This window comes from Delphinus delphis, chromosome 11 (assembly GCF_949987515.2).
Source record: "Delphinus delphis chromosome 11, mDelDel1.2, whole genome shotgun sequence".
NCBI lineage: Eukaryota > Metazoa > Chordata > Mammalia > Artiodactyla > Delphinidae > Delphinus > Delphinus delphis.
Genome location: NC_082693.1, coordinates 60,358,199 through 60,381,151, shown reverse-complemented (window position 1 = coordinate 60,381,151; position 22,953 = coordinate 60,358,199). Strand labels below are relative to the sequence as shown.

At 43.3% G+C, this 22,953-nt stretch overlaps 1 protein-coding gene across 1 annotated transcript; it reads left to right on the top strand.

The window, feature by feature from the left end:
- Positions 1-11,209: 11,209 nt before the first annotated feature.
- On the top strand, positions 11,210-14,220 carry PHLDA1 (pleckstrin homology like domain family A member 1). The gene is made up of 2 exons (XM_060025276.1): positions 11,210-12,527; positions 12,970-14,220. Exon 1 carries the CDS (start codon positions 11,371-11,373, stop codon positions 12,499-12,501), a length of 1,131 nt encoding a protein of 376 aa, XP_059881259.1. The 5' UTR covers positions 11,210-11,370; the 3' UTR covers positions 12,502-12,527; positions 12,970-14,220.
- Positions 14,221-22,953: the final 8,733 nt, after the last annotated feature.

The window sequence follows — 22,953 nt, the reverse complement described above, 5'->3', positions numbered from 1 at the left end:
CTTGATTTCCACCTGGTTGAAGGTCTTGCCGTTGTAGACGCCCACCATGCTGCCCGTCACGTTGGGCTGGATGATCACATTGCGCAGGTGCATTGACCACCTCGGGCTTCTCCTTGGGCGGTGCCGCTTACTTGACCTTGCGCAGGCACTTCGGCAGCCATTGCTGTTTCCTCCGCAGGCGGCGGTGCGGCCGCCGCCACTGCCTCGCGCGCCATGAAGCTGCCTTAGCTGCTCCTAGGATATGTCCAGCGGTCGGTCGAGGTCCAGGCCACAGTAGGTGAACTCGTGGAAGGTCTGCTGCTTTCCACTTCTGCTGTCTTGTCGGTTCTTCAGAAAGGCTAGGTCTTCATGTAGTTTACGTTTGAAAATAAGGAACTGGGGGATGTGTTGAAAAATGCGAGTCCCAGAAGTGGACAGATTTCATAGTATTAATATTCATTTTTCTTTCGTAATGAAGTTAAGCAGTTGTTGCTCGGAAATTTTCATGGAGTGGTAAAAGTTTCTGCCAGAATACTCAAATCTTATGTAAGAGCTTTTAGCTGGGAATTCACGGATGAGTAGGAGTTTGTGTAGCGAGGATGGAGCCTCCGAGCAGAGAGCAGTTCAGGTGAAGGTTTTAGAGGAGACACACCATGAGGGTCCTGAAGTAGGACAATCCATGGCACTTTCAAGGCAGTGAAAGAATGGATGACATAAGGGGCGAAGCCGTGGAAGGCTTAGCTGTAGAAGTCCTTTCAAAGGGGTTTTCAAGTGATGATGACCTTTCCATGAAGATAACTTTAAAGTAAGACATGATTAAGACTAAGAGGCAACCATTCGTAGGTAAGAACATTGGGGCTGGTTAGAGGCTGGGTCTAAAAGTAGGGTAGAATGTCAAAGTAAGGGATGAAGGTTTTTGGGTTTTTTTGTTTTTTAAATAATAGATTCAAGGTTATCTGCAATGAATCCTCTTAAATTCCAGATTGCTTTTTGCAAGGAAGCCCTTATGGATATTGCAACTTTTCTCTAACTCTAAAATTACAATAGTTGAAAGAATTCCTGTACATCCTTTGCTCAGAATCACCATTTATTGTTTTTGCTACATGATTCTATATTCATGCATATATCTTTTTTCTATAGTACTTGACAGAGTTGGAGACATTGTGCCCTTTTAGCCTCTAAATGCTGTGTTTTTTCATTAGGAAGACATTCTTACAGAATCACAGTATGATTAATCAAAGTCAGGAAGTTTTACTGTGTAATCATAGTTCATTTTGATGCTTCAGTCATCTCAGATTTGATCAATGGTATCCTTTTACAATTGGTTCCTGTGTGCTTTTGGTGTGTCCTGCATCATTTGAGCTCTTGCATACTTTATAGCTCAGAAAGATTTTCTGGGATCATCTTAGGCTTTTTTGTACCAGCTCTGAAACTGGCTATTTCCCCAAGGATCCCTGGTTCCCTTTAATGGGCAGTGGTACTTAGAAATCAAGTCTGGATGATGGGTTTGCTTGTTCTTGGGGTGTTATTATTTCTAGGTCTTTTCAGGTGACAGACGTAGGAAATATATTAAAAACTGAGTACACACTGAATATTTCAAAGTTTATCCAACACAATAGGATTTTTTTTCCAGCCTTACCCCAGGACATATTTGTAACTACCTTCAAACAGGTGGGGTTAGTAGTAGCTGATCCAACTGAGAATTGTAGGTGAGGTTGCTCTATAGGAATAAGAAACCATGAATAAAAGTGGAAAAGATTTTAGACTGAAACTTTGGCAGCCCTAGACAAACGACCCTTACCATCTGTTTTTAATGAATATGGGAATAAAATAGTTGATACATTGGGTAGTAGAATGGTTAAATATAAGCTTTGGAGTTAATCTACCACTTGTTCTTTTAGCTTCATTATTTTGATGTCTTGTGAAAGATGGTAGTGGGCACTGATGAGAGAACACATTAGTTCTTGAAGTAGTTGAGGAGTACTTAGAACCTGATATATATAATGAGCAATTAGTAAACATGCTTCCTAAACATAAGAAAGCCTAGAATTTGTGGTTGGGATCACCTTTTATAATAGATTCTGGCAGTTAATTTCAGAATTAGTTGGGGGTTTTTTGTTCTGTTTTTGTTGTTGATTCTAAAGGCAAAATGGCTCCTGGCTAAGAGGTGTCCCTACTTGGTGTACAAAAGAACCCTGAGACTAAAACTGGATAATAAATATAAACCTATGCCCCCATTTTGAAGGTTTTTGATGTTTTTTATAAAGAGATAAGAAAAATAGAAGAAAAGAATAATGGATCCCCCTTACCTAAAATCAGTCTTTAAAATCTGGTTTCATTTTTTTAAAATGCTGACTTATTTCCTTTTGTGAAGTCCAGAAATCATCTAGGGTAAAACTAAATGAAGTTTGACTGTATTTAGATACCTCATGCTCCAAAACTTCCAAGTTGTCATTACTTAGCCCATCCCTTTCCATCCCAAACATTTATTAACCTGGATCCCTGGACATTGTGGGTGGACCGTCTAGGGGTGGACAGTGAGACGTGTCAGTCTTCAGGCCAGATGTGGGTTTAGACCTGGATTAGGCTAGTTGTCCTTTTGCTGTTGAGTTGGCTTGGTGAGTGGACCCAGAACCTTTAGAGCAACTTGCACATCTACAACCTGCCCTGTTTAGCCTACATTTGTACTGTTTCAGTTATGCTTGGCTGTCTTTTCTTTCACTTCCTTCTCCTGGGTCTTTTGTGCACATACCTTATTAGCTCAAGTCTCTTTTTCATTGAATTAACACGTACTTTTTTTTGGTTCTTTAGTTCTGAACTGGTATTGCCAGTTCAAGAAGGACTCTAGGAATGCTCGTTCACTGCTGGATTCTCTAATTTCCAGTGTGGAGCCAGGAAGATGGTAGCTATACAGGAAATTTTTATACAGCCAATGCGTAGATGGGGTAGGGTTTATCTGGACTCCTTCCAATTTACCAGCCATAATACTGTACGGGGCCATGTAACAAGTGACTGATTCTCATTATTTCAATCTAAGTCAACCAGGATGCTCCAAGTTCCTTTGTAGTTGTCACATTTCTGCATACTGAGTTGCTTATTTTGGGAAAATCAATAAAACCACAAAACTGGACCGTGTATATTGTTCTGTGAACTCAGTGGGGCTATGAGAATGTGGAGAGTTGAATCAATTGTTGCAGTTACCTAATATTGCATAAAAAAGCCACTCCCCACACTTAAAGCATCAACAAGATTTATTTTTGCCGACTGTGCTTGGGTAGTTCATTTCTGCTCTACTGAGCAGCATCAGGGGCAGCTTTGAAGGATGGGGCCTAGAATCATCTGAAGGCTCTTTACGCACGGGTGGTCAGTGCTGGATGAGACTTCAGCTGGGCTGTGGCTAGAGCGCCACCTAGACTTTGTTTCACAGCATGGTGGCTGGGTTCCAAGAATTAGGCAAAGTTTTATCCTACCCTGGGAAGTCATCACTTCTGTACTCTGTTAGTTATAGTCAAAGCCACCAGGGTTTAATGGGAGAAGACTCTGCATCTTGCTGGAGGAATGATAAAGTTTGGGGAAGGTGAGAGGAACTGGAATCTTGTAGTGGCCACAGTTTGTCTTTGGAAAATACAGTTAGCTATAATAGTATTGATAAAACAAAGGCTACAATAGTTTCCCAAAATGAAACGTCGGGAAAGGTTAAATTATATATTGTATGCCTGTTTATGGAGAAAGAATGTTTTACTTTATCATACTGGAATCTTACCATTGGAATTTGTCTGGACAATTGAGATTACCAAATGTACACCTAATTGGCTCACTCTGGTCGTTAAAATGTCAGGCTTGCTTAGTAAAAGAGCCTTAAATGGTAAGTATACGATGACCATTAAGTACATATTTCTTTTCAAAGGTTGGGTGTATTACATAGTTTGGGGTTCAGAAGAAAGCTTCATTGCTGTACTGTTTGTATTTCAGACTAGGTGGGACTTTGCATTATAAATCTTAATCAGCATTAAAGAAAAACACCCAAATGTGTATTCAGCCATTTAAGGTAATAGAAATAATGTTTTATTTAATCTTAATACTTGTTTGAAAATGGTAATTATTCCCTCTTGACATGTAAGGGTAAAAGGTAAATAACAGGGCTGCCCAGCTGATCTTTGTTGGAGTCAAGTGTTTGATGTCAGCTGTTTTGGCCTCTGTCAGTGCTCGCACCTGCTCTGAGAGCTTCATCCTCTGCTTTGTTTTCCTTGACATATGGCTTCCACCTTTAAAGTTGCTTTATTGTCTGAAATGGCTGCTGCCACTCTTACCCATTATTTGCAGGTTTTAGGCAGCAGGTGGGGCTGAAGGACGCAAAAGACTCCTGGCATCCAACCATCTTTAGAGATGGGCTTAGATTTGTGCTTTCAGCACAAAAGTGGGGCTGCTTAATATAGTAGACCCTGGGTAGAACAAAGGCTGGGATCACAGCCACATCAGCCATGCATGCTGAAGAACTTCAGGTTTAGAAAAGGGTTTAGGATATCCTGGAAAACGGGAGGCAAACAGCTGCATTTCAGAAATAAGTAAACCAGTTCCAGAAAGGTGATTTAGGAATACAACCTGAAGATGAATTCTGATTGGAGTCTTATCCATCTTCCGGGTTTTTCGCTTTTCCTTACATGATAATCTTTCCCAGAGCCCCTGCATACACAAGTGAAGTTGAGACAATGACTTAAGCAAAAGTGTAAATAGAATCTCATTAGAAGCAAGAACTGCTAAATGTTCCAGTTTCTGATCTGTTAAAGGGTGCCGATTGTTGAATAGCTTGTAGTCATGAGTTGTGTGGCGATTTTGTTGCCTCTAACCTGGGGCCTTGCTTTTCCTGATAGGTTTAGTGGCAGTGTGGAAGCTTGCCATAAAAAGGTTTCCTGGGTTCTGTCTTTGGTAAGAAGTGTTCCTCCATCTTTCTGGGCCTGGCCACCCTACAGAATTCTTTTATTCCATCTCTTTTATTCCTTGGTTCTCTGTCAGCTGTCATCTGTGATGCACCCTCCACCTTGCAATCTTGGTCTTTGAAACCTGAGTTCCTCTTCTTAAGTAACCTTGCCATTTACAGCAGCACCCAAGCAAGTTTATCATACCACCTGTTTTCCTGTATCCTTGAATTTTTGGAAGGAATTCTCTATACTTACTGCTTTTACTTTTCCTCCTCTACCACCTAAAAGCCTTTGCTTATTTACTGATTTATTCATTTTTTTGCAGGTGTCAATGATCAAACTGAAGTCTGTTCTCAGACTGTGTGCTATGTTGTAAAAGAAGACTGCAAAAGAGGGAGTTTCCCCATGTATTCTAGTCCATTAAAAGGAGAGATTTGCCCACTGGCTATCCGTCAGATACTTGAGTTGCAAGCAACAGGAGCATTTACCTAGTTTGAGTAGAAGTAGATTTAGGATATTAGGTGTTTATGGGCTCTTACTGGAAGGCAGAGGCTTGGATGCTAATCTGCCAGGGCAGTGCTCAAAGTAAACCTGCAAACAAGTTTACCAGTGCTTCCACTGTCAGTCACTGAAGTACCTGGTGTTTCTCTACTGCCATCCCTGAAGGCCCGGATGTCAGAGTATCAGTACAGTGTTGCCTGCTTAAATGTTACTGAGGTTTAGGAAAAGCAAAAACAGCACAAAGTAGATAAGTGACGAGCTCACTTAGGGTTGAGTGGAAGGAGCGTCTAAATTGCAAGGGCAGGTAGGGCTTTACATTTCTGTGGAGGGCTTTTCATGCTAGAGTAAGGAGTTGAGATGTTCTCTTATGTGAATAGGAGGAAACCGAAAATTTTCTGTCATAATTTAGGAATGGAAGTGGTAGCAGTGCAGTGTATTAGTGTGGATTCAAGTGGTTGGGCTGTTACAAGAGCATGAATGAGAGAAATGAGAACCTAAAGTTAGGCTGTTGGCACAATAGAAAGGACAGAGACAGCTGATTGACAGTGTTTGATCTGTAAACGGGTTGTTATAGCCGTGTTTTGAGCACTTCTCAATTCTCAGTTGCTCTAAGCTGTGTTATACAAATTGGTCACTAGGAGGCACAGTTCATCAACTTCAGGCGAAAAGGAAGGCAGCTAGAGGGACGCATCTATGAAGAAAAATAGTTCTGTATTCAGTTGAAGAGTTGTTAACCTTTTCAACTCAGCATTTTGGAAATAAGAATCTTTATAAAATATTTCTACTGAATAGAATTTTTAAAAATGAAGAGATGAATGGCTAAGAAGTCTAAATTGCAGTCTGAACACAGACCTTTATGCACTAATGAAGGTGACCTGACTTGTATTTTCATGATTACTTGGCTTTTAACTATTTCTTTAAAGACATTTGAACTTTATCCAAATCTTTAATAATGATATTTTTCATGAGTTTCTACTTTATATTGCAAATTAGGAAGTTTATAGATTAAAAGTTTTATAATCTTGTAATCAAGTTGTAAATGAAAGTAAACACTTTATAACTTTCTAACTTCTGTTAAATGTCTTTAAGCCAGTATTAACGAACTTCTAAGCAGGTATCTGCCAACTAAGAAAATTCTATCAATTCAGTTCCATTACTGTGTTGTTTTTTTTTTTGATTACTCTTACTAGCAAGCAATAGGATGATGTATAAATACCTTTCAATATTAAGCTGCATGCTGCTCAGGAAAAGGAAGGTTTGTAGGACGTATTTTTAGATAGCATTTATAGACTATAGTAGCATTTAAAGTTCAGAGAGGCCTAGCATGTATAGTTGTTAATTCAATTTTTTGAAACTATCACCAGGGCTTCCCTGGTGGCGCAGTGGTTGGGAATCCGCCTGCCAATGCAGGGGACACGGGTTTGAGCCCTGGGCTGGGAAGATCCCACATGCCTCAGAGCAGCTGGGCCCGTGTGCCACAGCTGCTGAGCTTGCACTCTGGAGCCTGCAAGCCACGGCAACTGAGCCCCTAGTGCCATGGCTGCTGAAACCCGTGCTCCTAGAGCCCATGCTCGCAACAGGAGAAGCCACCTCAGTGGGAGGCCCACACACCGCGGCAACAGGGACCCAACGCAGCCAAAAGTAAACTTATTAAAAAAAAAACAACTATTACCAAATACATGTATTGGTATGGCAAGTTTTAGAAGTCTTTTCATAAATTCTTATTACAGTTTGAAAACTTTAAAAAGTAGGATGCATTATGAAAAATCTGTCAAGCATTTGAAGACATTGATTTTCTTTTTATGACAGATGTGGGCTTTTGAGTCTTAAAATTTCTACATATGTTGAGCTCTTCCTGTGTGCCAAGAAATGTATTAGGTGATCAGGACACATCAAAACTGATTTTTGACCTCTTGGAAGAACTGACATACTCTAGTAATGGGAACAGAAATAAGCAATAGGAATTATAAATTATTCAGTTATGTTAGGAGGTAATACATGCTATGGGAAAAATTAAGGGAAATTGGGTGGTTGCAGTTTTAGAGTGATTAGGAAAGCCCTCATTGAGATGACATTTGAGCAGAGACTTGAAGAAAGTGATTGGGATGTCTTAAATAGATTATAATATAGATGATAAGACAACAAGGGTAGAATCAGGGAGGCAAAGTTCGGAGGCCATGGCAGTATTTCAGGGGAGAGATTATCAGGGTGGTGATGAAGTGGAGAGAAATGGACAGAATATAGATACGGTTTGAAGGCATAACCGTTGGGATTTCTTGACTCAATTTGTGGATTGGGTACTGGAAAGCGAGTAAAGGATTTTTGCAAGGCAGGCATGCTTCTAAACATTTGCCGTCCTGGGGTAGGAGTGCAATGGAGACGCCAGTGATTAAATATTTTAAAGTTTTGTTCAATGAAGATACGTCCCACACTACTATCCTGCCAAATACACCTTCACAAGTACCTGGAGGTCCAGGTTTGAAATTCAGATCCTTAAAACTCCTGTGCCAGAAGCTTCCTTGTGAGGAAGCTGATCCTCTGCCTGTGTCCCACTTTCCTTGTCTTCCCATTCCTGCCTCTGAATTGGCCTCCTGCACGTTTGTGTGGACATTCCTAGCCTGTATGTTCAAAATCTGTCCACCTGCCTTACACACCAGTGCACACGATGGTCATGTAATACTCTGAAATAGCCAAGGTCATTTAGGCAGGGTATTTGGAGTGAGTACCTGGAGTATAGTCTAGAACAAGTATGAGTTCCAGATAGGCATGTAGTACTGGCTCTTCAAAGCACAGGGCTCCTTTTGTCTTGTTCTAAGGGCAGTACTGCTGCAAGGGTTTTGGCCTGAACAACTGTACAGATAGAATTGCCATCACCTGAGAGGGGGATTGCAGGTAAGTAGAACAGGTCAGGGTGAGGAGGTAAGTTTGGGAGTGCATATATTCTGGTTCTCTAATAGACACCCCAATAGTACTGTAGAGAAAGGGAAAAGGAAAAAATTCAATTTACAGTAACAGGGGCTTGGAATATATAAAAACTGAAGGGTATTTTTCATTACAGCCATTCTAACCAGCTAAGGCTCTTTAACAAACCATGAACTTTGACTTCAGACCCTTACTGAACCAGTTCTACCCAGGCATTTGTTTTAACCAGTCATATATAAGCCTATGGACTCCATCCTATCCAGCATGCTATTTTTTATTCGCAAAAGCTCCATGAACCCTGCTTTCTATGATCGAAAATCCCCTCAGACTTCTCCCTCTAGCGAACTACTCAGTGCATGTCTTCACCAGTATGTGTTCCCTTGCCTGGGGGTGTTATTATTTTTTAACTTTGGTAGTCTGTTTTATTCTTTGGCAACAAGCAGTTGGATATAAATTTGGGAGTCTTGGGCATATAGATCTTATTGAAAATAATAAGACTGGATGAGGTCAAGGGAGTGAGTGTAGATAAAAACCAAGGGCTGAGCTTTGGGGCACTCAAAAGATTGGAAAGAGGAGGAACCTGTAGAGGAGACAGACAATGACCAGGGAGGTGGAAGGAAAGCTAAGTGGTGTCCTCGAAGCCAGTGAAGAACTGTCCTAGAGCAGAAGATGATCAACTCTCAGATGCTGCTGATAGACAACTTGATGCAGCTGGCCATAATATACACTTTGACTTAAGCCTTGTTAGTGACTTGTTAGCTAGCTTTCTAAACTTTAGTAATTTTTAAGTGACATTCGTACGTTTTCATTATCTACAACTGAAGTTGTGGGGTTTTTTGGGGGGGGGGCAGTTATTTCCTGTAATTCATTTTCTGCGAATTTGTCTTAAAAATGGTAATATGGCCATTTTTGTGAGTTGGTGGTGACTGGTGAAATTAAAAGCAAAGTTGTCACCTATCTACAAGATTCCTATATTATACTACTGAGATTTCCAATAATCAGTTGCACTATGGTTGGAGAAGGCAAACTGTATACTTCTGAGCTGTTCACAAAGTCACTTAAGTTGTGAAATACCCAACTGGAAATTCTGAGTTTTTAAGTCTCTAATTATAACAAGTGCTTTTGAAAATCGTGCTGCTGGTTGTTCAGACATTGTGAAGTAGCTTAGATAGAATGCATTTGTTGCGTCCTGATAAACTGCAGAAGGATAGAAACACCAAATGTTGCGTTTCTCAAGAAAATGGCTTGGGCTTCCAGAATACATCTTAATGTTTTACCCAGTTTGGTTTGTATAGTATCAATTTTCCATATGAAATGTCTTTCCCAACTACACCTGCCCTCAGAGACTCTGAATTACACATTTAAAGGAAGTATCCTTTCTAAATGAGCTGAAGAATGGCATTCTGTTAAAAAGATGAACAGCTGGTCATGTGGAAATTCTCTGGAATGCTCACTTGTCCTGCAAAGGCAGGGGAAAAACTGAGACGTTAGGTGCAGTGTTTGTCATTCATTGGTATACAGAATTTTTTAAAAAGTCACCTTCTTAAAATGTAATCATGTAAAGAAATCTTTACATGACTTTGCCTTTCTCCTTAAAAGACTAATCCATCAACAATGTGAAGGCCCTGAGAGCCCACTAAGTGCAATTCAGTGGGTCTCAGGATTGTGCTGGAATTGTCCCATTTGCTGAAACATTGTTCCTTATATTAAGATTCAGGACCCTCCCGTGTTTAAAAGTTATCCTTTGTTCTCGATTACCTTGGGATAAACCTGGAATTTCTTAAGCGTGACACACAAAGAATTTGAATCTTGCTCCGCTCTCCAAGCTCGTCTCTCACTTCTTCCCCTTTGAATTCTTTGTACCAGCCTGATGAAACTACAGATGAGCTAAGCTCTCCCTTCTTCCTTCTTGAGTTCAAGTAGCAGCCTTTCCTCTTACCTTGGCCAACTCTGACTTATCCACCCCTGCTTTATTTCTTCTTAGTGTAATTCTTCGTATTTTCAGGGTCGGTACATAGTTGGGGTTCTCTGTTTACTTAATATATTTCCCCCAAGAGATTTGGTCTCGGCTTAGGCTCTTTATTCTGCCTTGTTTCCCAGAATTTCTGTAGAAATTGTTTAAATGGAGTAGGAGGGAGCTAGGGGCGAGTACCGCATTAGTTTCCCCAGGTTACAGATAAATGAGATTCCAAGAGATCTGACCCGTTTGGCGTTTGCAAAGAGAGGGACCCGCGGAGGCTAGCCTGCCGTTTGGAAGGCTAAACTGCCTTAAAGTGTTGGGACCGGGCATTACCTGAATTTGTCGTTAGAGTTGAATTACTGTTGTGAGCTATTGCGGGCTGTACGGATGGGTCAAGAAGGAAGCTAGAGCGCTCGTGTCACGGGTAAAGATAGGCAGTGCCTGCGCTCCTGGCTCGAGAAAAGGAAGGCGAGATGCCATCCGAAGTGGTCCTCTTCCTCTATCCCTTCCAAACGGGACAGACGGTAGCGCTGTTGCTTTAACAATCGCCCCTTCGGCTCCAAGAAGAGCTAGTTAGTGACCGTAAGCGAATGTGAGTGTGAAGACACCGTGTCCTCTCGGCCTTTGTGGACTAAGATGTTTACGTAGTGTCCGGGGGAGGCACGCTTCCACGGGACTCCGCGGCTCGCGAGCCTCACCCCCAGGCTCCTTGCTCGCCCAGGCAGCGCGAATCCCCAGGGCTGGGTTCCCGAGGGCAGAGGGTCAGCTTGGCGTACCAGGCACTGTCTGGTAGCTGTACCCGTCCTCGCAGCCCCATCCTCATTTTCTGAGGCTGTTAGCAGAAAGCCCCACCGGTAGGAGAGGCGGGACGGCTGGGGATGGCCTCTCAGCGCCCTCTGCGCCTCGGCATCCTTTGCTGGCCATCTCGGGCGCCCTCGGCTGTGGCGCCCGGCGGAGGAGAGGAGTTTCCGGGGCTCGGGTCCCTGCAGCCATCCCGGGGAAGGAGCGCGGAAGCGAGTGGGCGGCGAGAGGCGGAGCAAGGGACGCGGGGGGCGTGGACGCGGCCGGCTTTGGAAAGGCCCCAAGTTAATGAGGCGTGCGCCGGCGGCAGAGTGCCTTTCGGAGCTGGGCTTTCCCCCGCGGCGCGGGCGCCAGGAGCCGCCTTTTCCGCTGGGTGTCACTCGGGGGTGGGGGGGATGGCCCATTCAAAAGCGCCGCGAGAGGGCCCGGCCAGAGCCCTTCAGTGAGCGCTCGCAAGAGGACGGCAGAGGCCCGGCGGCTCGCAGCTCCCGGACCTTGTGGCGCATCAGGACGCGGCTGCCCTGCTGCTCGGACCCCGAGGAACCGCCGCAGCCGCCGCCGCCGCTCTGCTTCCTGCGCGTTAGCCCCTTCTGCGCGCTCCGGGCGGGCGGCCGCGGGAGCCGTTGGGGCGAGGACGGCGCGCGGCTGCTGCTGCCCCGCCGGGCCCGGGCGGCTGGAAGAGGAGAGGCCGAGCCGAGCGGCGGGCCCCCCTATGCCGGGAGGATGTTGGAGAGCAGCGGCTGCAAGGCGCTGAAGGAGGGTGTGTTGGAGAAGCGCAGCGACGGGTTGCTGCAGCTCTGGAAGAAAAAGTGCTGTATCCTCACTGAGGAGGGGCTGCTGCTCATCCCGCCCAAACAGCTGCAACACCAGCAGCAGCCCGGGCAGGGGCCGGTCGAGCCATCCCAACCCGGAGGCCCCGCTGTGGGCAGCCTCGAGCCGCCCGTCAAGCTGAAGGAATTGCACTTTTCCAACATGAAGACCGTGGACTGCGTGGAGCGCAAAGGCAAGTATATGTACTTCACTGTGGTGATGGCCGAGGGCAAGGAAATCGACTTTCGGTGCCCGCAGGACCAGGGCTGGAACGCGGAGATCACGCTTCAGATGGTGCAGTACAAGAATCGTCAGGCCATCCTGGCGGTCAAGTCCACGCGGCAGAAGCAGCAGCACCTGGTCCAGCAGCAGCCGCCGCAGCCGCAGCTTCAGCCCCAGTCCCACCCCCAAGCCCCGCCGCAGCCGCAGCCCCAACCCAAGCCCCAGCCGCAGCCGCAGCCCCAACCCAAGCCCCAGCCGCAGCCGCAGCCGCTCCATCCGTATCCGCATCCGCACTTGCGTTCGCACCCACATCCGCACCCGCACCCACTACCGCTCTCGCAGCCGCACGGCCACCGGCTTCTCCGTAGCACCTCGAACTCTGCCTGAAGAGGGCAGCACCCGAGCCAGACGAGGTAAGGTCCCGGCAGCTCGGCTCCCGAGGGAGGTTCCGAGGAGTGGGGCTGGGGGTGGTAGCAGTAGGAAGCCTTTTCCCTGGTTCGGATCTTGGGTGGAAAAATTAGAAATTAATGCAGGTTTCTGGGAGGCGGAAATAAGGGAACAAGCTGGAGCCAGGAGAGGCGGGGCAGAGAGGGGAGGGTGCGGGGTTCGGGCCGCGCAGGAAGTTCTCCTGATCGCCCGCCCGCCCGCCCACGCTGACCCACGCGTGTTCACTGGTGCGCTCCCCAGCGACGCCGCAGCTTCTCTCCTTGTCACCAGCGCCACTTGAGTGTGTCTGGGGACTCGAGGGAGCGACCCTGGTGTCCTTCTGAGCTCGCTTTGTCCACGGGACAGGCCCGAAGAGAACTGGGTCTTGTAGGAGTCCGAGCCACTTCAATCCTTGTCATTTCTTTCCAGGTTGTGAGGACTTGAGGAAGTGGGACAAGCACCTTTCTATTGTCTTCACTTGGATCGAAAACAAAACAGTCGCCCCGCCCGCACCAGACCAAGTAGTTTGGACAGAATACGACCGATAACTTGGCGATTCCTCTTAGTTTTTCTGCATACTCTTCATCACAATGCAGGAAATGATTTCGAGTCCAGAAGGCTTTATTTATGAACCTTTGAGAGGATCTTCCAGTATGGTGGACCTTTTAGGAGCGATGATGTACTGTAATGTTATTTTAATGTATTTTGATTTATGATTATTTATTAGTTTTTTTTAAATGCTTGTTCTGAGACATTTCTGAATGTAGGCCATTTTCCAAAAAAGAAACTTTATTTTCAAAAACCTATTCCCTAGTGAGTTCTAATCTTGGGAAAGAAGAAAGTAAAAGGGCGGTGAAGGGGAACACATCAAGAATTCATTTTCAGAAGGTCTGATACTTAAATGTTATACCAGGTGGTTGAAATTAAACTCTGTGATACTACGTGGAGTTTTCTTTCTTTTTTTTTCTTTTGAGTTTTTTTTTCCTTCGACATATATTTTGTGTAGAATGGAAGTTTAAAGAAGCTAAACGTTCAGAATTGTGTAATAATAAAAATCGAATTGCTTTTTCTAAAAGGAAATCAGTAGTAATGATAGCTGATTCAGAGTATTTCAAACATAACCCAACTGATGGCAAGATGATCATATCCTGAATATACAAAGGAGGGCTGGGTCTGCTGTAGGAAAAGGCTTTCTTAGATTATCTATGTGTGAAGGGTTTAATAAGGAGTTTTCTATGATTTCTGAGTATGAATGCAGTAGGTGTTTCATTTCAAAAAACATAGTGGGGGAAAAGAATTATTCCACTTGTTTGAGAGAACATTTGTGCTCTTAGCCACAATAGAGATTACCCTTCTCCAAGAGCTTTGCACACTTGATGTGAACCACATTTTCTGGCCCTTTTACTTTGTTCTAGAATCATATTCTATCTAGAATCTCATAGTTTAAATAAAATACAGTTTGTAAATATTTCAAAGGACTAGGAGTCATAGCTTTTTGTTTTCATTCTGAGAATAATGTTGATCAGAGACACCAGCTGTTTTGCTTTTTATTGCTCTGTGAGAAATCCAAGGGTTATATGTTTTGTTGTTAGGTTAGCTAAACTCAGAAATTGAAAAAGGAAGGACTGGATAAACACTGGATTTGCAGTAAGAAAACAACCCCAGTCTTGTTTTAGCAGCGACTTGTTCAGGAGTCTGGGGGGTTGTTGGTGGGGCGGGGGGAGGTGGGGGAAGAGCATGTGCTTTTAAAGGTAGAACAAACCCTCTTCTGTGTTAAATGAAAAGGATGGTCAAAGTCCACGAGGGCAGATGCTACTTAAGTTTAAAAAGAGCCCATAGATGCTACCAAATCCTCTTACGGCTGAAAATCACTTCCTATCTGCCTAGCTTTACTAACGGGTCTCTGTTTTCCATCATCTTTTCTGCAAAGTCTTGATCAGTATTTTTCCAGCTTCCAAATTGGAATGATCAGTATTGGGCCACTGCTAAGTTCTGTAGTCAAGAAATGAAAATAGAATTTCATGCTAGAGATATCTTTATTCTCCCTCCATCTGAAAAGGAGTTTCAAGGTCAAATTACTTCTCAGTGCAATATTTAAATGATGAAAATTTGAGATCATAACTCAAATCCAAAAAGTGGTGGGGGAAATAAAAGTCAACCAAATGGCAAGCAGAATTTAAGTGGACTCCCACTTGCAGAGGCTAAGTTGCAGTTGTGAAAAAATGAATATATGATGGGCATCTCAGAGAGCAGATCTCAAGAGTTCTTAAGTCAAGTTCGGTTTGATTTCTTTGGAACCACTGCTGTGCTTTTTAATAATGCCTCATTGTACTGTCATTTTAATACATGCAGATCATGTAACCCCAATTAACCCACAGCTTTTTTTTCCAGATGGAAGGATTTTTCTTTCAAATTCTCATGGTATAAAAAAATTAAAATCCATACCAAATACTTTTAAAATTAAGATTCTTGTAGGCTTTTAAAGGCACTTGTATGTTGTTAGCTTACATACCAGCTAGGTAGTGTTGTCAAAAAAAAGTATGCCCAGGCTCCCTCGTGGCTGCTAGAATTTTTTTCTTTCTCACAATGGCTCTGGTTTGTAATGTGGCCACCGGAATCATGGTTCCTTGTATTATCTTTCCACAGCCCTTAGTCCTTGCTCTGCTGTGATATTTATACTGAGTTGACCCTCTTAGTGACTCTCTAGTCTGAACCCCTCTTAGCATTTAACTGTGAAACCTCAGAAATTAGAAAGGAGAGGAGTAGGATGGGATTTTGTTTTTATTTAACACTTATTATGGCTTAATAATTTTTCCAGCACAACAACAACAAAAAACGAGCATACTTAACAATACTCAGCAAAACAAAATACAAATGCAAATCATTTAATGTGTTGGTGGCTCTATTTTACCTGTAAGAAAATGATACAAACCACCTAGGGTATTCTGAGGCCTGACAAATCACCTCATGGAGAAAGGTGATTCTTCTTTCAACCCAAGAAAGGGAAGAAGGAGAGGAGAGGTCCAGTAGAAAACCCACCCCTTAAATAAACATAAAATGTAAAAAGTTGGACAATTAAAAGGAATGTCCCATCTGGAAACTGAACTTTTTGTCTTTGAACTTGTGTTGGCACCAAGCCTCTTACACAGTGAGTTCAATGACTATCTGTTGGGACAAATGAAAGAAGGAAAAAATGTCTAACTCCCCAGCACCCAGGAGGGTGATTTCTGTGGCCTCACACAGTGCTTCCTTCTTTACTTGCTCTCATGCCATTCCCTGAGGACAGCTACCACTGGGACCGGCTGTGCATCATGACGGAACTCCTTGGACATACTTTCTTAGTGGAGATCCACATGGATCTGCGTATGCCCTACGGGGAGTGCTGAGGTCAGAGAGCAAATGGCTATAAAGGGCCCTTTCAAAATGAACATTTCCCTCAGAGGAAGGGGGATTCTCTCATCATGTAGAAATCAAACCAACTTTATAACTTCATTTCACGTATTTTTTTCAATGGAGGTTAAAAAAAAAGAACGAAGCCCAGTTGTTGCTTAGAAGAGCTCCTCTTAACACATTAGCACCGTTAGGAAGTCTGGCTTGAGCTGAGACGCCCGTTTTAATGCTGTATTGCTCTCATATTCTAAACACTATTTCTCTTAAAGACTCTTCATTTAAGTCTGACACTATATGAGTTGTTGCCAGTGTGTGGGTTCAAACACATCACTTGTTTTCTGTCCCCAGGGAGAGTGCTTTGGTTTTAGCTTGGCTCCAAGTGTGTACAGTGTCATGTTCAGTGGCAGGTTTACAAGAGGGATCTAAGACTTGAATGAAACTGGAGCAATCTCTAGAAAATAGAGCTTTGTAGGATGACGATGGGCCTGTGAACATTCGTTTTCCTCTTTTTTTTGTAAATGTCAAACTAATTCGTTTTTGCTTTACCAGTAAAATGCCCTCAGTAGAATAAAATTTAAACTTGGGAATTATAGAGCTCGATGAATCCATCAGTGATTCTTTCAAGAGAAATACACCTATTTACCTAAAACAACCTAAGATGTATTAATTGTGGAATTGGGTTGGATGGGTTTTTAAGAACTATTTTCTAAATTCTTGACACAGTTTAAAGGGTGATTTTTTTTCCCCCTTTTTTTTGCGGTACGTGGGCCTCTCTGCTGCGGCCTCTCCCGTTGCTGAGCACAGGCTCCGGACGCGCAGGTCCAGCGGCCATGGCCCACGGGCCCAGCCGCTCCGCGGCATGTGGGATCTTCCCAGACCGGGGCACGAACACGTGTCCCCTGCATTGGCAGGCGGACCCTCAACCACTGCGCCACCAGGGAAGCCCTTAAGGGTGAATTTTGATCTGCGGTGCTGAACAGCCAATCCAGATTTACATAAGGTTGGATGACAAAGTGATCTGTGACTTTGTTGGCAGGACTCCATCTGTCAGATGGAGTAAAGGATCCAACAGGGTTTCCTAGAAAGGTCATTATTGTCCAATGAAGGAAGCAGAAGGGCCCTGGACCATTAGATGCAGCTGCATAAAAACTACCTGTTCTGAAGCTGGCCTGCTGGTGATCAGCTGGGTGGTGGGGAAGCAGATTTTAACAACAGGTGGTCCTTCCAGACCATTGTATTTATTTTGAGAAGAAAGATAAAACAATTGTCTGTTACATTCCCCTGTCAACCTTCTGCTTAAAATTTCAGAATATGCAAATACGAGCTTTGAAAAGCATCACCATGTACCAAATGCTTTCAAACTATCACATTTGTGAACTTAAGTGGTCGTCATTTGTGTAAATATGTCCCTTAAATGATTTTGGAGAGATGTGATTTATTTTTCGTATTTTCAAAATGCATTCCATTTCAAATAAAGTATCTGTCAAGATGACTGACCTGTGGACCTTTTGAAGGCCTTGTTCACCAGTCACGTGCGCTGCGTGTACCTGTGGGAGCAATGTTCTAAAGGGCTTGGGCATTGTAAAGGCCGTGACCACTCTGGGAAGAAAAAGATGATCTTTTGAGGTTGGAAATTTATTTTAAAAATTACCTGGTCATTTTGAATATAGGGTATAGAATTTCACTCAGGTTATTCGGTGAATTAATTATTGCTTTTTGAATGCTAATGAATTTGAGTTGAATTTTTCCATAGGGCCCAGAGGAAAAGAAATGGCCCCTAGTGAATTAGGTTGGAGGCAATTCCTTCTTGAGTTCCAGAGAGATTTGAGTCCTCCTAGGTCCATTGAGAGGGTGAGGCCTTGACTCTAGGAGAATCATCTTTCAAGCGGATATCTATAAAGCTTCCTGTTTTGCGTTGAGAGCAGGAGACTCGATTCTTTTTTCTTTTTAAAAAATATTTATTTATTTAGGATGCGCCACGTCTTAGTTGCAGCACGCGGGACCTTTAGTTGTTGTGGCATGCAGACTCTTAGTTGCTGCATGCACGCAGGATCTAATTCCCCTGTCAAGGGAATGAACCCGGGCCCCCTGCATTGGGAGCGCGAACACAGAGTCTCACCCGCTGGACCACCGGGTAAGTCCCGAGACTCTATTCTTTAAAGGAATATGCCATATCTTTACTTACAATTTCCATTGACATCTAAAAGTGTTTAAATCTTCAAAGACTTTAAAATAGGAAATTTGAAGGCATTTTTTTATCTCTTAACATAGTCTTACATTGAGAGCTTTATTACTTTACTGTTTTCGTTTGGTTTTGTTTTCTTTTTTCATTTGTCCTACTTGGTTGTGTGGAGGTTTTCTTGCCCTTTCGGAAGTCTGAGGTCTTCTGCCAGCGTTCAGCAGATGTTCTGTGCGTATCATTCCACTTGTAGATGTATTTTTTATGTATTTGTGGGAGGGGGTGAGCTTCATGTCCTACTCCTCCGCCATCTTGATTCCTCCCCTGTTTGGTTTTGTTTTTAAAGAAGAAATGAAATCTGAGAAGACAAATTACTGCCGTTGTGAGGGAATTTCAGGGGAACAATGTGAAATAAACGTGTGAAGCAGGCGGTAAAGCAGGGTTGGTAAGAGTCAGGATTTATGAGTACATGGGTTCAAGTCCCAGTTCCACCACTTACAGGCCATGTAGAGCCTGAGTTACTTAACTTCTTAGAAACTCAATTTCCTTCTCTGTAAAATGGAGTTAATAAAGGTTCCCACCTTCTGGTTATAGAGAAGATTTAATAAGTTAGTAAAAGTGCTTAGAACAGTGCCTGGTGTGGCTATGAAAGGAAGCTCCCGGTGTTTTAGGGCACATAAGCAGGTTTGGGGATCATTATAACCATGTGAATATATAATATATGGTGTTTTAAAGCTATGAATTGTATTTTCTGATACCTCAGCACTTCTTTTAAATTGTAAGAACAGTATGATGGCAACATTCTTGTTTTCAACTTTGAAAAAAGACAAAAAAGGCATTATTTATAGTACTACTATTTTCATTTGCTTATCACTTTCCAGTCTCCGTTCACATGCTTATGTATTTTAAGTGAGTTACAATGAAACAATCAGAATACTCATATATGCGTCTGGAGAGGATGCTGTGGTATTCCACCCAGATTGCCACCTGAGGACAGAGAGGGTACTCAGTCCCCAGATATGAGACTGTTGGTGGCTGTCATGATGTCAGTTAGCCCTTTGCCTAGAATTGTCCTCAGCCTTGTCTCAGGGAGAGCTACCTTGCCCTAGGACATACCCCCTCCTTGGGTGCGATTTGTCTATGGGGAGTGGCTAAAGACCAGGCCCTGTTGTCTCAAGTCCGACAACTGTAAAGGGCCGTCCCAGCTCCAGTGCTCCCTGGAGAAGTGGCTGAAGCCTGTCTCAACAAGGAGGTGGCCTTGTAGTTCAACTCTCCCTCTGCCCAATCCTCTTTCCCTTGCTCCTTCACAGGTGAGGCTCTCAGGAACACCCCCCAAAACCTCCTGCAGTCAAACATCAGAGTGTCAAGAACCTGTTTCTCAGGGGATCTTGTCTATGACTCTGTGTGTGTGTGTGTGTGTATTTCCACCACCATGCTTCTGTAGGAAGGTTGGTGGTGTTGGAAGGGGGTCTACGGCATAATGATTAACCTTATGCTTTAGAGTAGTTGCTCTCAACCTGGAGCGATTTTCTCCCCCAGGAGACTTTGACAATGTTTGGAGACATTATTGGTTTTCATAACTGGTGGTAGAGGTCAGGTATGCTGTTAAATATCCAACAATGCTCAGGACAGTCCTCATAACAAAGAATTATGCAACCCAAAATGTTAGTAGTGCCAAGCTTGAGAAACCCTGCTTTAAAATCAAAAAGTCTTGATTTTATTAGCTGAATTCCCTTGGGCGAGTGATGTAATTTAGCCTCAGTTTTCATGAGTAAAATGAAGACAGTGATTGTACCTGTCTCATGGAGTTGTGAATCCAAAATTAGGTAGTTAGCATAATGAGCTGTCACTGTTCCTGTCACAAAGTAAGCATTCAATACATGGTAGCTATCACCCTCATTATTATTTCAAGTGGTAATTTTAATGACAGCATAATATCCCATTGAGTCGACGTATTATTTCAGTCATTTGCCTGTTGTCATCTAGTGAGTTTCTGTTTTCATGCTGTTTTCAACACTCCTGCAATAAATATCTTCATGCACTCATCATATTGAGAAGAATGTGGACTTGGATTCTAGTTCTGACTTTGTTTAGTCTTTTGACATTAATCTCTGAGCCTAGTCTATTCATTTGTAAGTGAGAATAACAGCCTTGCCCTTGGGGAGCTGTTATGGACATACAGTGAAGTGGCAGTGAAATCTACATGAGTTCAAGTCCTAGAGCCACCGTTTAACCACCTTACTCACAGTGAAGCATTATGTAAATGAAAATACTATTATCCGGATACCATTTTAAGAGGGGTTAGATACGATATCTATATTATTTATTATACTTACATATCTAGATATAGATATTGTATGTGTGTATAAAACACATACGTGTATTCCAATCCAAATAATTTGGATTTAAGAAATAGGATGTTATCACAACTAGAAAAATAGCATCCAGTAATCCCTAGTTTTTTGTAGAACTTGAGCCAAATTTATATTTGTATTTAAGTGGAAGGAATCATATGAATACAACGTTACAACTGTCTAGAATTATTGACACAGAAAACCCTGAGTAATGAACTCACTGGCCGCATGAATCTATTTAGCAAGGTGTTCTTCCTTGCTTTGTTTCTTTCTCAAAGACCTTGTTGGAAACCTTCACCACATAGAAAGGCAATGAATGCCATGGCATGAGTGCTTTGACCCCTGGCCTTACCTGCCTACAAAGTGAGTCAGGTTATCAAAGACGGCACAGGTGGGGCAAGAGGGCTTTGAAGATTTAGATGCTCTAGGGTGGGCTATAGATGTAGGCAGGTCTCCTTGGTCTGAAGGTTGTTCTAAATCCGATTTTATTTTGAAGGGATTGTTAGGACCTGAGGACAGAAAGGACCGCTTTGTCACCCCTTGATGCAGAGTCACAACTGACTGCTCTGAGATAGGGTCCATGTGGGAGTCACTTGCTCCCTGCCCCGGGCATTCATCTGAAGCATTGGATGGTTAGTTAGATGCCAGAAATGAACACTTGAAAACATAGTCGACGTGGTTACTTGCATGCTCTCAAATCCTGCCAAATTCATTTCTAACAGAGTGGGCAAACATACTCCATAGTCCTTTAAGACCTGACAGCCTGTGCTTCTGAAGTAACTGATAAATGAGTATTCAACTACTGTACAGAAAGCAACAGGAAATGACTCTTGAGGAGTTTCAAAGTTTTAATTAAGTCGCTGTCCTCCTTTGGCTTTCTCCTGAAGCTGAGAGTTCATCCAGTTCAGTTCCTATTGAAGCTGACAGTTCAGTTATGTTGCAAGTATTTTGAACTTTGCTGTAACAGATTCTACCGAGTGGTGTGGCTTACCCTGTCAGGGCTGACTCATCACCTCAGAAGAGCAAACCGGCTTTGTGAGTCATCACAGTCAAAGAGGCCAAACTTGTAATAGTTTTAGGCATATTCTCTTTCTAGTTTTTAGCTGCTGGAGAGATGTTCATTTTTACAAAGCTTGGTTCCAGTTTTTAAACACATACCTGTCTTTAATGATCCTTCCAAGTAATTCCCAGTATCTATACATTTGTGGGTATGTACATCTATGTATGTATATGTGTGTGTGTGTGTGTGTGTGTATTTGTACATACACATACACTTTTCTCGCTAGTAATGTTCATGGCCCGTGAAGGTGGGATGGTCAGTTTTTTTTGTTGTGGAACTTGACATCTGAAGGATTTGAAACTGTCCTGAGCAGAGCTGGCTTCCTCAGAGCTTGGAGCATCCTGCTCTGAGGGTTAGCCCCACCCTGCCTAAACCACTATTACAAAGCAGTGGTCTGTGGTGGTGCCAGATCCCTTTTGTAATTTCCTGTTGCCGTGTTTCGACACCACCACTGGAGGGAATGACGGGTCTCTGTGGGAGACGATTCGGTGACTTAGTCTTAGTTTCTTACAGCAGAGGAGATCCTTAAGGTAGACAACAGTGTGAGTTGTGTTTGCAGGCGTGAGAGTGAATCTTATCCTTGCCACAATGCACTGGCTCACTATAGAATAATTGTAATTATTGCCTAGGGTTCTAGTTAAAATCCCTGATGCCTGTAAAAAGTGCCGCATAGCTACCACAAGACCTGAGCTGCATGGCTGTCTTGACAGCTTGTGGACCCTGGTTTGTATTTGCTTTCTATACAGTGGTAAGCAGTAATACCTCTTCTCTACCTGTATAAATGGTAAGTTGAGATCAGAGCTGAAAACAGAATTTTAGGAGTTTTGATAAAGTCTCATTCATCTCTCCCCTTTCTGCAGAGGAAAAAAATGAAGCTAAGAGGGCCAGTGACCTGCCCCTGGTCACACAGCCAATTAAACTCAAAGACAGGATTAGAACCCAAATCCGGCTCCCTTGATCCTTAATTAACGCTCTTTCCACTGTGGCACTACTTTGTAAGGCTTGGAAGATAGTTTATGTAAATTCAAGATGTTATTCTTGCAAATAATCACTCGAAGTATTCAGACATCACATCTCTTCCCCCCCAAAATATAAATTTTTACTTAAATTATATAAACTGTCTTAAGGGGTTTATAGATATTGAAAATAAGCTGTTTAATTCTACTGTTATTTTTTTAAATAAATTATTGTATTTATTTATTTTTGGCTGTGTTGGGTCTTCGTTGCTGCGTGTGGGCTTTCTCTAGTTGCGGCGAGCGGGGGCTGCTCTTCGTTGTGGTGCGCGGACTTCTCATTGTAGTGGCTTCTTGTTGCGGAGCATGGGCTCTAGGCATGGGGGCTTCAGTAGTTGTGGTGCGCAGGCTCAGTAGTTGTGGCATACGGGCTTAGTTGCTCTGCGGCATGTAGGGATCTTCCTGGACCGGGGCTTG

Excerpts from the sequence above, each read along its gene's own strand:
- PHLDA1 (XM_060025276.1), top strand. The coding sequence starts at position 11,371 with ATGAGGCGTGCGCCGGCGGCAGAGTGCCTTTCGGAGCTGGGCTTTCCC.